Raw genomic sequence first — 13,703 nt, 5'->3', positions numbered from 1 at the left:
CTCATGTATTGAGGAGGATCGCAAATAATAGTGTATGTTGCTAGAGATATTGAAATTAGGTATGCTCAGCGGCCGCGCTTCGCTGCAGGTGTAGTTCGAAATGATGGTGGATATCGCAGGAGATGTATATGAACAGCTCTCCGTGCAGACAAGCAAGGAGGTGATGGTGCTTAAGCTGGCGACAATTCCATGGCGATAATAATCGTGGTGGTGTGAGCTGGACTATCGTGGTGGATGTTCTATCAGATTACAAGCTTCCACGACGGATGACAGACAGATCTTCTTCCGCTTCCAGGTCAGATGCTCTCTCGCTCTCACAGACCTTTCCGATCAGGACGAGAAGATCACACTTCTTGTTGCTGGAAAAGAGAGTTTCTTGGATGAAATTACCTGGTTCGTGTTTCCCTGTTCTTATTGGTATTATTACTGTCACTTTTTGCGATATCGACAATCCCATCCAATTACCGCGTGGAACCCACTGCTCCACGAACGACGATTGCTTTTTACTGAACAATCAAGACCCTTGAACGCAGTAAAAAGCTCTTCCCAGCAAGAACAGCGCAAGCAGTTCCCACTCTGCGCCCACTTGGACCGCCAGGAGATTTTACAGTTGGCGGTTCGGAGATTCTCATAGGTCCAAGCGAGCAGCAGCGCCCTCAACGGCGCCCTGCACACTGCACAGAGGGATCTCCAGTGTGGACTGTGAGGTCCCAGGGTCGCATGGGCAATCTCAGGGGTAGCGAGATGTTGAATTCGGCAAGCCTCTGCATTATTTTCTCTGAACTTTCAACCATGAGTACTCCTGGTTGAACAAAGATTTGCAAAGTGCTTGCGTGGCTGACGCTATCGAAGTCTGGTACAGTCTCGTGGTGATACAGGAAGATGAAAAGGTTCCTGCATATGCATGAGAAGAAAAGTACTTGAAGCAGGAATGCGTGGGAACGCCAGGCATAACCTTCCTCCAGTTCCGCACGGCACATCTGCCAAATTACGTCGTGGACGTTGGTATCTACCGGCGGATCAATCGAGAATCTTTATGCGACAAGGTCCTCGGCCGTCATCAATCTGTAACAGAAGCAACTTCTTTTGGGAGGCACGTTTATGGGATGGAGGATCTCAATGTGATCGATCTCAGCGATATATCTTGAAGATCAAAACAAATACAACTGACAGAAATTCTACAGAATCGCGGTGTAGGGAAAAACTCAATCAACTCACCTGCTCCTCCTCATCTCGCAAATGCAAGCTGTGAGACTCGAGCTTCGTTACAGCTGCAAGTAAGCTCGTCTCCGAAATGTTAACTTCCTAGATCACGCAGCAAAGCACGAATAACTTTAAGACACGGTAGCCTTACTTCTCAAGTGACACGCGACGAACCGTTGACCTTCCCCGAAAGCTTCGATGCTTCCGTTGAGCCGTGAGAGTCCGAAGGAGCAAGAAACAAAATCTAGAAACATTGTTTCGTCAGGGATGTAAATCCGCCACAATGTTTCAATTCGAGCGTCATTCATCCATCAGTGAATCTGACCCAACTTTATTCGATTGAAGGCCAGCACAATTACTATCTAACAAAACGACAGTTAGGTTTCTTTTCGATACACTGGCTTGCACTGAAAACTTAATCGTACTCTATACAGTATCTATTAATCCCAGCTATTCAGGGTGCTGAAGGACAAGCTGAACCGAGGGGCTATGATAAACAGACATCTTAAGTCGTCCAGTAGCCGAACCTTCTTTCATTACCAAATTCTAGCAAAGCAGGCCAGGCGAGATTGCATGATAAATACTAAATAACATTTCTCACTTGGACCCAGAGAGTGGAAATGCCTTACTCGGTTCCTCATTGATACCTACCGAATTAGGTTACAGTCAGAAAAAAGCCCGAGAAAGCTGCAAAAGGAAGAACCGCATAAGTGGAAAACAGTCCTTTTCCTGGTTTCATTGTGTGTTTACCTCAGAAATAGTCAAGTTCAACCCTTGGTACAATACTTTCAAATACGACTTTCTAAGAATCCTTCCTTTCTTGAGGTATACTGAACCCTTTTAATGGTCAATAGTGTATATTCATCTAAACCAGTGAGTAAGCACAGAGTATCTAGCTGGATACCATTATTCTATCGTTAGGATGTATCCCGCCAGACCTGCAATACACTGGTAGTCCAATTGAAGCTATTGGGAACTACACACTCAACCACTCTCTTATAATGGTCATGGCGAGTGTCAATTCTGTCATATTTTTAAAGTATATTTAATCTCTTCGAAGTATTATAACTAAATCCTGTACAACACTCTTCTAAACCACAACCAAACCACATAATTTTCTACTCTATCTTCTTAGGCTGCCTAATCATATTCCTATTCCTCGCCTTCCCCTCACCCCCATACTTCGTCAAATCAATCTCAACCGTCCCCTTAACTTCAAACCCAAGTTTACTATACACAAACCATCCCTCATCCGTAGCATCCAAATACGTCTGTTTCCCCTCTTGATCCGCCATATCCAACACATGATTAATCAACATAGTAGCAAGACCTTTTCTCCGGTGTTCTTGAGAAACACCTATAAGACCGAGAACTACGCATCCATTAACATGGCAAATATATGATAAATAAGTAAGAAGGAAGTAAATACCATAAACATCCTCCCGATCCTCCACGAACCTCTCAAACGCCCTCCCAATCCCCCCAAACTTCTCCCTACAGCACTCATCATTCGCACCAACCGGCCAATCCGTATCCCGTCCCTCCCTCTCATCCCTCTTCTTCTTCTCCTCCTTATCACTTGCCCTCTTAGCTTTCTCCTCCTCACTAAGCCGATACGGGAAACTCCATCGCGCCAACGCGACTAGTTCGCCGTCTTTTTCGACTTTGAAATAGCGGGTTTCAGGCCGGTGGAAGAGCATGGTGAAGCGCGTGGTGAGCCAGCGGGTGAATTCCTCAGGAGCGATGCGAGAGCGTGGGAAAGTGTAGCTGCTTAGGGGGTCGTCGGTGAAGGCCGAGTGGTAGACGGGGAGCATGGCGGGGATGTCGGAGAGGTATGCGGGGGAGAGGGTGTATTCTGGTGGAGGTGCCATCTTGTTTGAGGGTGTTGTGTTGATTTGTATGATGTGTGAAGGGGTTTATGATTGAATTATGAGGAGGAAGTAAGAAGCTGAGATTTAAACTACCTGATCAAGTACTTATGTTCAATGGATCTCAAACTCAAAGCACGAGAAAGGATCTCCTTCTTATACTTAAACCTCCAGTATAGGCATTAACCACTTCCCTTTCGGCGAGACATTTTCGGAATAGGAGTTTACTTGTTGGTTACCTGTTCAGAGTATAAATCGACTATCCCAAGATTTCTCGGCGTCGGCGAGCCCAAAACAACAATGGGATTCGAGCGACGAATGCTAACGGAATTAAAAGTGGTACTGGTACAGTAGCTTTGCGGCGTTGGATGAAAGCCGGGAATTCGAGCCCAACTCCGAAAAAGTTACCATACTCGCTTACGGTGGAACAAGATTTGTGCCCCAGGTGGAATTGGGAAGGCTGCTCGGGATTATTATTATTTGTGAAGAGTGAAATGATTACTGTAAAGCAGCTGTTAGGCATACCAAATGACCTGTCTACTTGAACCTAAGAAATCGCGGTCTAGGAAAATTCATACAGGCAACTAGAAAGGTAGGTCAGAATTTCACCGGACGCTGAGTCCAATATAAAATTGTTCACAGTCCTCATAGACTACTGATTCTCAAATTGTCGATTACGAGTGTGACAGGTGGAAAAGTTTGCGTATAAAGGTGTGCGGTATCCTAGGTTGTCGCCATCGCTTTCGCCATAACCACAACCGGCTGTCATAAAGGCCATAGGGCAATTCACAGCTTTCAAGTGACCCATGAATTTTCGCTGACGTGTTTTAAAGCACTGGAAAGCACACATAAACCAAGATCGTATATTCCATCATCGTAGGATCTGACAGGGTATCGATTGCCTAACTCAGGAGATCTAATAGTGCTTTTGAATCCGCAAAGCTCCTGTCGAAAGCGTATCCGGATGTGAGACAGATGTGGTTTTGCAAGAAGTTCATTTAGATCATCTCGCTACCTGACATGCAAAGCAATCCCATATGCTCCCCCAAACATCATGTAAGTAGGAAAAGTCCCAAAGCCCGCTTATTCCTCGACCATGTTACCCTTCTCCGAAACGTACAGACCATCCAAGAACTGCGCGATTTGTTAGTATTCTGGGACCTTCTTAGAGTGTAGACTTTATCTGACCTTTCGAATATCCTTGTTTCGTACTCTGCAAATTTGCTGGATATCTGCCGCACTCTGTGACACGTTCTCGAGGGAGTTGCCGAACAATTGTAATTCATCCTTCTGGTTCTTTGATGGCTCAACCTCGACACCCTCGTGCATGACGACTCTTCGGACGATCTTCTCACCAATGAAATTTCTATGCACGCATAAGTCAGCCCCGGTTACTGCTTTCGTTTCCAATCTGCCTATAATCCAAGCCATAAACGAATTCCAATTCGACATACCGGATCTCGACCTCGTACAGACCGGTCTCACTGTTCTTCTCGACGTTTACGTTGATTGGGAAATGGGCGTAGACATATCGCATCTTGTACTTGAATCCCTTTGTGACACCAATGATCAAGTTGTTGATCAAAGTTCGGACTGTGCGGAGGGTAGCGACATTCTTGCGAGCACCGTGGTGCAACTCGATGTTGATGATTTCCTTCTTTGGGTGGGAGAAGTTGACAGCCAAATGACTGAGATCCTTTGTGAGCGTGCCTATCCAGTCGTCAGTCCACCACTCTTCCAACCCTTCTCCAATTCGTTCCGTACCTCTTGGGCCCTCAACGGTGACCTTTCTCGACTTGATGGTGACCTTGACTATTATGCTGATCAGTACGGTACAATTATACAACATGCGCCTGCCATTTCTGCAGCGATGCGGCATTGCGAGCTGCTTCTGGGGTGTAAATAATATAGCACTTACCCCCTTCCGGTACGGTCAAAGTCTCGTTGGAATGAATGTACTTCATTTTGACCTTTTACCTTGTCGTCGTCGAATTGCGGAGGGCTTTCAGAAATTTGAGATCGCGAAATTCGATATTCAAGTCGTGGTTTGTGGGCTTTAGCGAAAAAACGCTAATCCACATTAGTTTCCAGGTTGGCCCCGACGACACCGATGCTGAGTCATCATAATCTTGGCACCCGACCCGACGCTTCGAAACCCATCACAGATCATTGGCGTTTTATACGACAATCTTCACATTCTCAACGAATTGCATATGACGTTGTATACGAGGAGGTTGCTGGCGAAGTTTCGACAACAAAGCCGGAAAAAATTGAATAATATTGAGCTTTGAAATCATGTTCTCAACCACCGGGAGAAGGAGGACTACGATACATGTTGAAACGGTGCTCTGGGGAAATCTTTGAACTGAGGACTTTATTCATATATGCTTTTCTCGTTCAAAAACACTGGCTAATGCTATTCGGGCTTTTGGCCGTCGCTCAACTCCGCAAATGCGAGGATTCCATTCGTCCCAACGCGCCGCTTAGACGTTTCTTTCAGCATAACTCTTGATCATCCCTTCCAGAGATGGCTCATATTCCACCAGAGACACTTTACCCGTAGATTCATCAAGAACTGTGCTTGCCTGGACAAAAACTTTCCTCGGTTGTTTGTTTCGCAAAACCTCATTTCTGATCTTCTCGCCCCAGAATTTTGGTTCAACTTCCGTCATCTGGTTGTAGAACTTCGTGCCAGTCTCCTTGTCGGCTGTGGACTTGTACACATGCAGCTTTTGGAGGTAAGCTTCGACTGCTTTCCTACCAGAGCTCAGGATCTTGCTACGGTCGATCTTGATAGTCAGATCGGATAGATCCTCATTTTTGTAATCCAGCTTGCAAAATTCCTCCTCTGATTCAAGAAAGCACTTGAGGATACTGAATCGTGCTTGCGAATGTGCCTGTCCCCACTTACGACTCTTAGGATCCCACATTTCCAAAGATGCAATGCCTGCTCGAGCCATAGACAGATACGCAGCATACAAGACATCCCCGGCTTCGTTATCCATATCAGTCTTCCCATCACCAAATCCGAATATTTTGAGAATTTCAAAGTCACAACTCAGGGCCATAGCAACACACTCGGCACGGCACTCTTCATAACTCGACGCAATACTTCCAAACACTGATCCCCATGTTTCTCCAGTCTTATACCATGTCGATACTGGTTTGTTATCAATCGGACTAATTGGTGGGTTCTTTACGTCGAAGTTGAAAACTCCAGGGGATGTCTCTTGGAGCAATTTGCCCGTTCCGTGCCCAAGGAGCTCGTGAATGCCGACTTGGACCTCGAAAGCCTGGGAATGGGTTTTAGCTTGGGTTCAATATGAGCAATGGCTAATTGTTAATGGCACTTACTGGATCCCGGTATTTTTGATAGATAGCAAGATCTGCTTCTGAAATAAAGGGGATTTTCTCGTTTGGTGCTTTGGCACTTAGTACATTACCAAGGGAAACATTTTTGAAACCCTCCGACTGTCTAATGTCATCGTAGTTGGGCTATTTACCTGGTTAGTATTGAAGCCATAGTATATGGAAGTAGAGAGTGTCAAGACTCACAATATTGATACCTGCCGGGATTCCTGAACCAGCAAAGGAAAGAACTTCGAGACTCGTAAAATCTGGGCTTAGAAACTTGTCCTTTTCGAAATCGGTGGACCACGGGAGCTTAGGAATCATGGATTCAGCTGCATCAACCAAAGCTCCGAATGCTCGTGTACGCTCTAAATTGACAGTAGCCGCAAATCCTAGCAGAAGTTAATACCCGACTCAACCGAAAGCGCAAGAGACATTATACCTTCCCACTCGCCTCTAACACCATGAGGATCACGGTAAGTCTCTACAAACCCGATATTAGATTCGACCATTGGGCCTTTGTCACGAATCCAGTACCTCTGGCTGTCTTTGAAGGCCTCCAGAGAGCCTTCTTCGAATGACTTGGCGTATGCCAGTTGCATGTTCTTCTGATTGTCATTTGCGGAGTTCTCAGCAGCCTTTTTATGATAACCAGCAATCAAGCCTAGCTCTTTGGAGTGGTCTCCATACACAAGTTTGATCTTGCCACCACTGAAATCGAATTCTGTTTCTTTACCAATATCGCCGCCACCTGCTGGAACCTCGGTGACAGCTGACGCTATCAGAAGATCAAAGTCACGATCAGATTTCTTTCTCAGTCTAGTGTTTTCCTAACATCGTCAATTACTCGCTCCACCAAACAGAGACAAGGGGATCTTACCACAAGAAGTCCTTTCTCTGCCATCCAGTCGGACACAGCGGCAATCTCTGCTTTGGTAATGCCCTTTGAGTCTGGATAATACGTGGTCATACTAGACCATGGCATTAGAATCACACTCGAGCCAAGTCAAACAATCAAGAACTCGGTGTAGTCATAACTTACTGGTTCTCGTCAAGATAGCCCAGATGCATGATTCCATCATTATCACTGGAGAATATTGCACCTTTCGTGGCTTTGTAATGTTCATTCGCCTTGGAAGAAGTGGCCGCTAGATCGTCGAAAACCTTCTCTGCACATCGAGGGACGAATTTGGAGTCCCCGAATCCCTTGTAGTTGCCGCAATTCCCCAAAAATTGTGTAGCGTACTCCAGGAAGTATTTGAGGTCTTCATCACTGACACCAGCTTTCGATTGGATGGCTTTCCAATCTCCATTTGTACTCTTGTAGAGCTCGATAATGAAGTCGAATATGCTTTCACTCTCAGGAGATACCTGACGAAGAGTGATTCTTGTTCCTGTGAAAGCACCCCTACCAGATATTAGCATCTTGTTGACTGCCTGAAACTGGTGTGGAAACCATGACATGCAGCTGCATCAATCACAAGTCTGGATAGCAGATCCGATGTGACATTTAATAACCTCCATTTTCAGATCCTATAATAGCTGAAAAGCCTCTACAGTTCTCTTTCTTGGTCAAGAAGGATCTTTGTGTTTGATTCTACGGTTTCGACAATGTTCCCACTTTCAACTCTAGCTGGAATGTAAGATCTTTGTACGTACCTGCTAATAAAGTGAGCATAACGTGCTTGTTGGTCTGTCAAGGCATCGAAATGGGGCTTGATGACTAGGTTTACAGTACTTGGCGGGGAACTACAGAGGGGTTAGTCTAGTACGGAGTTATAGATTGAAGCTGAAGATGACTGACTCCGCAAGGAAATTCTTGAGCTCCTGGGTATTCATTGTGAGATGTCTTTGAATAGTTGAAAGACGATTGAAAGTAATGGACGCCTTGAGCATAACACGGCTGACTTGGAGGGGAAGAGGGACAGCAGAATATGCTGCAGTGTAAAGGGTATGTTCACCTGTGGTGTCACTTCTTAGCGCAAGGCTGAGGCGGGGTCTTGCTGCAGCATTGATGGCCATCCAATTGGAAGAGAAGGACCCGAAGCATCTTTGACCTGTCTTTGTAGCAAATATTGTCATTACTGATTTGTTTGCGTTATTATTATTGAAGATTTAAGCGCATATACGCAGAGTAAGGTACGCGTTTCGCGCTATCCTTGAAGCAAGGATCCGCAACGCCCCTAAAATACTTACCCTGGACGAAATCAGTCAAGCCATTCGTAATGATCGAGGTGCTCCTATTCTACACCCCAGTACTGACTAGAAATCTAGCGAGAAATTGTATCTGATATTGAATCAGTTAGTTTAAAAAGAGCTAGGTGACAGGGCTGAATGAGATTGGCTAAAATGGAATGCCATCCGGCATGTGTGGTGGTAGTGCTCAAAGAATTTCATAGGAACGTTTCAAAGTTACCGTCTTATACGGGCTATTGACTGGAATCATTTATCATGTTTAGTAAGGTACGGACAGGTGATTTAAGCCTGACATGAGAAAAGAAGATACCTGACCATTTTCATACTGAGAAAGGGAAAGTACAAAGTGACTGTTTATGCTTGGCCATAATAGGACATGATCGGTCTTCTTTTCAGAGGAATGAACTTTCGGTGCTGGTCCAGTGAGGAGACAATAAAACTAAAATCGCTGTTGATAGTCTTGACGATGGTGTTTCCTCCTAGTTTTAAATTAATGTGCTCTTCCCACAATTTCATTAGAGCTCTTCGTAAAGTCCAAACATGATCTGGTGGACTTCCTGGGTATAATCTCATTCATTAGTTCTCATGAACTTTTGTTTTCACATCCATATCAACAGCCAATTGGTTTGCTTTTTGAGGTGTTCGTAATTGCAAATCTGATTACAAAGCGCCGTAGCAGTCGTGACCGATGCCCTCAAAGGTCAAAAAATGCTAAATGTTCCCCATCCACATCTACTCCCGAAACCCCCAGCCCAATTTACCAGACCATCTCGTGTGGCCTATCACCTTTTCGGAGGCTGAAAGTGCTGCTGAGGTAAGAGATGAGAAATGGTTCCTTCTTGATGGTTGCGAGGAGAGCCTTATCAACGGCCTTTTGGTCTGCGGCGCGGCTGCTGGATGGCTTCTTCTTCTATTGCTTTGTTAGACTTCTGTTCCTTCTCGCACCCTTCTCGTCAAGATTTCCTTACCTCTGGCTTCTCTCCTTGCTTGAAGAATGCCTCCTCTCCCTTCTTCTTCTCGGCCTTGTCTGCGGTGAAGTATCCCTCAGCTGAAACTTCCTCGATCTTCTTTGAGTCAAGTCCAGCCAAATCAATCTTGTAGGATGTAGCGATGACGTAACGAGCGTTAACTCTTCGGAGAGGAACACCGTTAACCTTGAAAGGACCAGTAACGAGGAGGACACCTTGTGGGAGGTTGCTTAGGAGGACAACGCGCTTGCCACGGAAACGACCGGCGAGGAGGATAAGGACAGCACCAGGTGTGAGAGTTGAGCGAGGAGCGGATGTGCGAATTGACTTTCGGACCTGATTTCTAACGTTAGCGATAATTCCAATGTATATCCAATTGCATTTCTGTGTATGATAGAGCTCCTCGGGAGATTGTAGAATAATATTCCACCTGCGGTCGGTAATAGCCCAAATTTGTCACCAATTGCGCATTCGAACCACCACAGTCGCAGACACCTGGGACCTTTCCCATTCTCATCATACTCCATATGAAATAATTCTTAACCCACCTTCTTGTGTTGGGCCTCATCCTCAGCAGGGTACCATTTCGACGCCTTCTGGGAGTGGTGAGGGACCTCTCTCGTGGATTTGCCAAAGGTCTTCTTTTGGTTGGCTGTTGCTTCCAGAGTTGCCGACATCTTGACGAAAGAACCGTTCGGTGTTGTTGTCGGTTCGTTGATTTGGGTCGTTGGGCGTGTAAATCTTGAAGTTGACGAGGTCGTTCTCTTCGCGAACTCAATGTAGGGTGCTCTGCCCTGAAAGCCACGCAAAAATATTTGAAAATTATGTGATTGGCTTGATAAAGTAAGTGGGTCAGAGCTTCGAATATTTGTGGCCTTAAACTCAAGGCACTCATCATCATCATCCTCTAGACCCGAAATAGACTAAATCGGAGCTCCAGCTATTCGCGGACCGCTGCCGCCTCGCGACTTTCAATGTAAGGCAGCCCGGATGTGTTGACTTTACTAATTGTAAACGCTTTCCATACCATCAAAACCCATACAAAAGTCACAATGTCCATCACACCTATAATTACTTTCAAAGCTGGGAAGTGCGAGCTTGATGTCAGTTTCTCGTATTCTTAGAAGCTATAAATACTGAGCTTCAGCAGACTTCTAGCAAACCATACAAAGTTACACCCGATCCAACACCTGGTTATATCTACCTATACGAAGATGATGGTATGACTGGCATCGATATCCTCCAGAATTCGCTAAACAGATCTAGATTTATATCACTTCTGCTGGCGCGAGCGAAGTAAGCCTATGATGCACGAAGACAACATCGACCTTGCGATGTTCCCAACAGACGGAAGCTTCGTACCTTACGAGTACACCACGAAAGACCAGCCGACATCAAAGACAAATGGCCGCATTTATGTCCTCAAATTCGCGTCTTCCTCTCAGAGATATCTGTTTTGGTTACAATCGAAACCACAGTCCCGGGATGGGGATGCCAGTTGGTTTAGCCCACGCGACATCAAGATTGGCACCATCGTAGACAATTTATTGCAGGGTGAGGAAATTAACGTTCCCGAAGCGATTGCGAATCTCGGTAGTGGTGGTGGGGACAATAACGATGATGATGAGACGATGGAGGATATTGAAGGTCATGGGGACCGCTCTACAGAGCATCAAGGAAGCGGCGGTGGGGCAGGTCCAGGGGCTACAGGAGGAGATGTTAGAGAAGAAGGTTCTAATGCAAGAGATGGTGGAGCTGATGGAGGACGAGCGTAGGTCAATTTCATCGCATCGTAGCATTTTAAGGGCATATAAGATCCTGGCGTTTGGCCGAGGGGGAGGCGAACAGAAGCCTGCATGTACTCATAGTCTGACATGGCGCAATGAAAATTGGAATTCCTGGAGCGTTTACAATTATTTTTCTGAATTGGTGCTGACTTATGCTTCAGAGCCGGATCTGGGCCAACAGATGCAGCCACAGTGGTACAGAATTTCCTCAACTCGCTGAAAGGTGGCCAAGGGGGTATGTCGCAGCAGCAACAGGGGGAGGGAAAGAGGTTTACAACATTGGTTGACCTTCTCCCTTCTTCAACAACAATACCAGTTGTTGACTCATTTACGACAAGTCAAATCGATAACCTCCTCAGCTATTTGCCGCCAGCAATACTCATGCTATCTCAACAGTCGGCAGCATCGCTAGATGGGATGGCTGAGCCCAATAACGAGTCGACAAGTGCAGCAATTGAGGCGCTCAGTCTTGATCAAAAGAAGACGATCTTAAAACGAGTCTTAAGGAGCCCGCAATTTCACCAGAGTCTCGGTAGTCTTACGATGGCTATCAGAGATGGTGGCTTGCCTAGTATTGCGGAAGCTTTAGGTATACAAGTTCAAAACGGTGGACTTGTCCGAGGTGGTAGCGTACCACTTGGTGGGGGTGATGCGGTCGAGGCGTTTGTGGATGGAGTCAGGAAAAGCGTGGAGCAGAGCCAGTAATTTGTCTTCGAGGACGCTTACTGGCGAACAGCTCGAGGGGCTGTATCTATGACTTCGAGAAGCCAGGCGAGGCATGTATGAACAGTGTTACCCGGAGAGCTTCGAGAATGCTTTAATCGAAGTCCCAAACAAAAATAGATCTCCGTGTTTATAGACTTATGACATTATGGATATGACAATTCTGAACATGCGCAAAGCCACAGTGCGTAAAGCAAAGGGTGAACCTGCAAAAGACAATGGGAACGGCACTCAACCCCTGAACAATGACCTCGCTAAACGAGTGCAGTTTGCAACACCACATCCATCACTCACAAATGAAATGACCTCGATCAAACACACTCCAGAAAATGCTAATCAATCTACTAAGCTACAATTCACCATGTTTCATCCGATTACTCCTACCGTCACATGATTGGTCGTGCAGCCTCCTGCCAAGCCATCCTTTCCTATTGTCCTTTCACCTCAATAGCAAGCACTAGCGCGCTTTCATCCTATTGACAAAAGGAAGACAATAGCAATGATGAAGCACAATCAATTCCACACCCCAACGCGGTGCCACGTCTCTTCACCTTCGTATTCTTGAGGTGTCAACATTAGAAGTTTCTTATTCTTCTTCTCAATACCAACGTGTGCTGGAGGCGCATTGTTGCGGAACTCACTATTTGAGAGGTGGATATTCACATTTCTCTTTCCTCTGAAGAAGGTTAAGAGAGGAAGGGAATCCGGTTTTGAGGTTGGTTGAAAGATCGTATTTTATAAGGACGTGTCTGATATCGATTTCAAGCTTCAATACACCTCATCACTCACCACTCGAGCATATCTATCTCACTCACTCAACACCACCACACACAACCCTCATCAAAATATGAGCGCCCCCGTCAACCCAGTCCTGCAAAATCTAGCAACAGGCTATCATCTAGGCCAACAACTCTTCACCCCACCACACACCATGTCGCGCCCCCTCACCACATCCGTCGTCCACAACGACGATAATTCCGCTTCTGATTCGTCCTCCGAGCATGAACCCTCACCCCCAGCGAACGAGCTCTCCGAGATCCACCTGCGCATCAACACGCCGCTCACCATCCAAGGCAACAACAACACCGTGAGCATCGACACCGCCATGAACGCGAACAAGATCCAGCTTGGCGTCGTGAACGCGCTCAGGCAAATGACGAGCGCGGCCATGGGCGTGCCGATGATTGATGAGGATGGACGGCCGAGGCCGATTAAGATTAGTGTGAATGCGGAGATTAGGGTCGTGGGGACGGGGAATGTGGTGGGTGATAAGGCGATTGACGCAAAGAATGGTGGGGAGGGAGAAGGGAAGGGTGAGAAGGTGAATGGGGAGATGGAGAAGGGGAAGGAGAAGGAGACGGCCAAGAGAGCGAGAGATGGAGATGAGGCGTCGGAGATGGTGTCGAAGAGAGTGAAGCGGGAGGATTGAGGAGTTGGTGGTTGCTTAAAATAATAATTGTGTTGAGTTTCAGGGTCTTTTGATTTGGCGTTCGAAGGGTAGGCTCAAGAAGAGCTAGCACAGAGCATCGATACGAGATAGACTGCGTGTAGTATTCTGCATAGACAGATTATTATATCTATAATACAGGTCATGATCAATTAGTGAT

The 13,703-nt window shown here is 46.2% G+C and overlaps 6 protein-coding genes across 6 annotated transcripts; 2 read left to right on the top strand and 4 right to left on the bottom strand.

Moving 5' to 3' along the window:
- Positions 1 to 2,321: 2,321 nt before the first annotated feature.
- Positions 2,322 to 3,074, bottom strand: GLAREA_12299 (Acyl-CoA N-acyltransferases (Nat); the record flags this gene model as incomplete). The annotated part of the gene is made up of 1 exon (XM_008083081.1): positions 2,322 to 3,074. One exon carries the CDS (start codon positions 3,072 to 3,074, stop codon positions 2,322 to 2,324), a length of 753 nt encoding a protein of 250 aa, XP_008081272.1.
- A 1,080-nt stretch (positions 3,075 to 4,154) lies between these two features.
- Positions 4,155 to 5,035, bottom strand: GLAREA_12298 (Ribosomal protein L6; the record flags this gene model as incomplete). The annotated part of the gene is made up of 4 exons (XM_008083080.1): positions 4,155 to 4,205; positions 4,260 to 4,437; positions 4,526 to 4,883; positions 4,990 to 5,035. The coding sequence occupies 4 exons, from the start codon at positions 5,033 to 5,035 to the stop codon at positions 4,155 to 4,157; spliced, it is 633 nt and encodes a 210-aa protein (XP_008081271.1).
- Positions 5,036 to 5,554: 519 nt separating this feature from the next.
- Positions 5,555 to 8,504, bottom strand: GLAREA_12297 (uncharacterized protein; the record flags this gene model as incomplete). Its single annotated transcript, XM_008083079.1, has 8 exons — positions 5,555 to 6,364; positions 6,426 to 6,566; positions 6,627 to 6,814; positions 6,865 to 7,252; positions 7,303 to 7,393; positions 7,465 to 7,830; positions 8,082 to 8,171; positions 8,227 to 8,504. 8 exons carry the CDS (start codon positions 8,502 to 8,504, stop codon positions 5,555 to 5,557), a joined length of 2,352 nt encoding a protein of 783 aa, XP_008081270.1.
- Positions 8,505 to 9,375: 871 nt separating this feature from the next.
- On the bottom strand, positions 9,376 to 10,263 carry GLAREA_12296 (uncharacterized protein; the record flags this gene model as incomplete). The annotated part of the gene is made up of 3 exons (XM_008083078.1): positions 9,376 to 9,528; positions 9,587 to 9,922; positions 10,135 to 10,263. The coding sequence occupies 3 exons, from the start codon at positions 10,261 to 10,263 to the stop codon at positions 9,376 to 9,378; spliced, it is 618 nt and encodes a 205-aa protein (XP_008081269.1).
- A 375-nt stretch (positions 10,264 to 10,638) lies between these two features.
- Positions 10,639 to 12,078, top strand: GLAREA_12295 (uncharacterized protein; the record flags this gene model as incomplete). The annotated part of the gene is made up of 4 exons (XM_008083077.1): positions 10,639 to 10,689; positions 10,737 to 10,806; positions 10,853 to 11,357; positions 11,535 to 12,078. 4 exons carry the CDS (start codon positions 10,639 to 10,641, stop codon positions 12,076 to 12,078), a joined length of 1,170 nt encoding a protein of 389 aa, XP_008081268.1.
- An 865-nt stretch (positions 12,079 to 12,943) lies between these two features.
- On the top strand, positions 12,944 to 13,525 carry GLAREA_12294 (uncharacterized protein; the record flags this gene model as incomplete). Its single annotated transcript, XM_008083076.1, has 1 exon — positions 12,944 to 13,525. The coding sequence occupies one exon, from the start codon at positions 12,944 to 12,946 to the stop codon at positions 13,523 to 13,525; it is 582 nt and encodes a 193-aa protein (XP_008081267.1).
- Between the last annotated feature and the right edge of the window lie 178 nt (positions 13,526 to 13,703).

This window comes from Glarea lozoyensis (assembly GCF_000409485.1).
Source record: "Glarea lozoyensis ATCC 20868 chromosome Unknown GLAREA18, whole genome shotgun sequence".
In the NCBI taxonomy this organism is placed as follows: domain Eukaryota; kingdom Fungi; phylum Ascomycota; class Leotiomycetes; order Helotiales; family Helotiaceae; genus Glarea; species Glarea lozoyensis.
The sequence above is the reverse complement of the archived record's forward strand: the minus strand, read 5'-3'. Positions and strand labels throughout refer to the sequence as shown.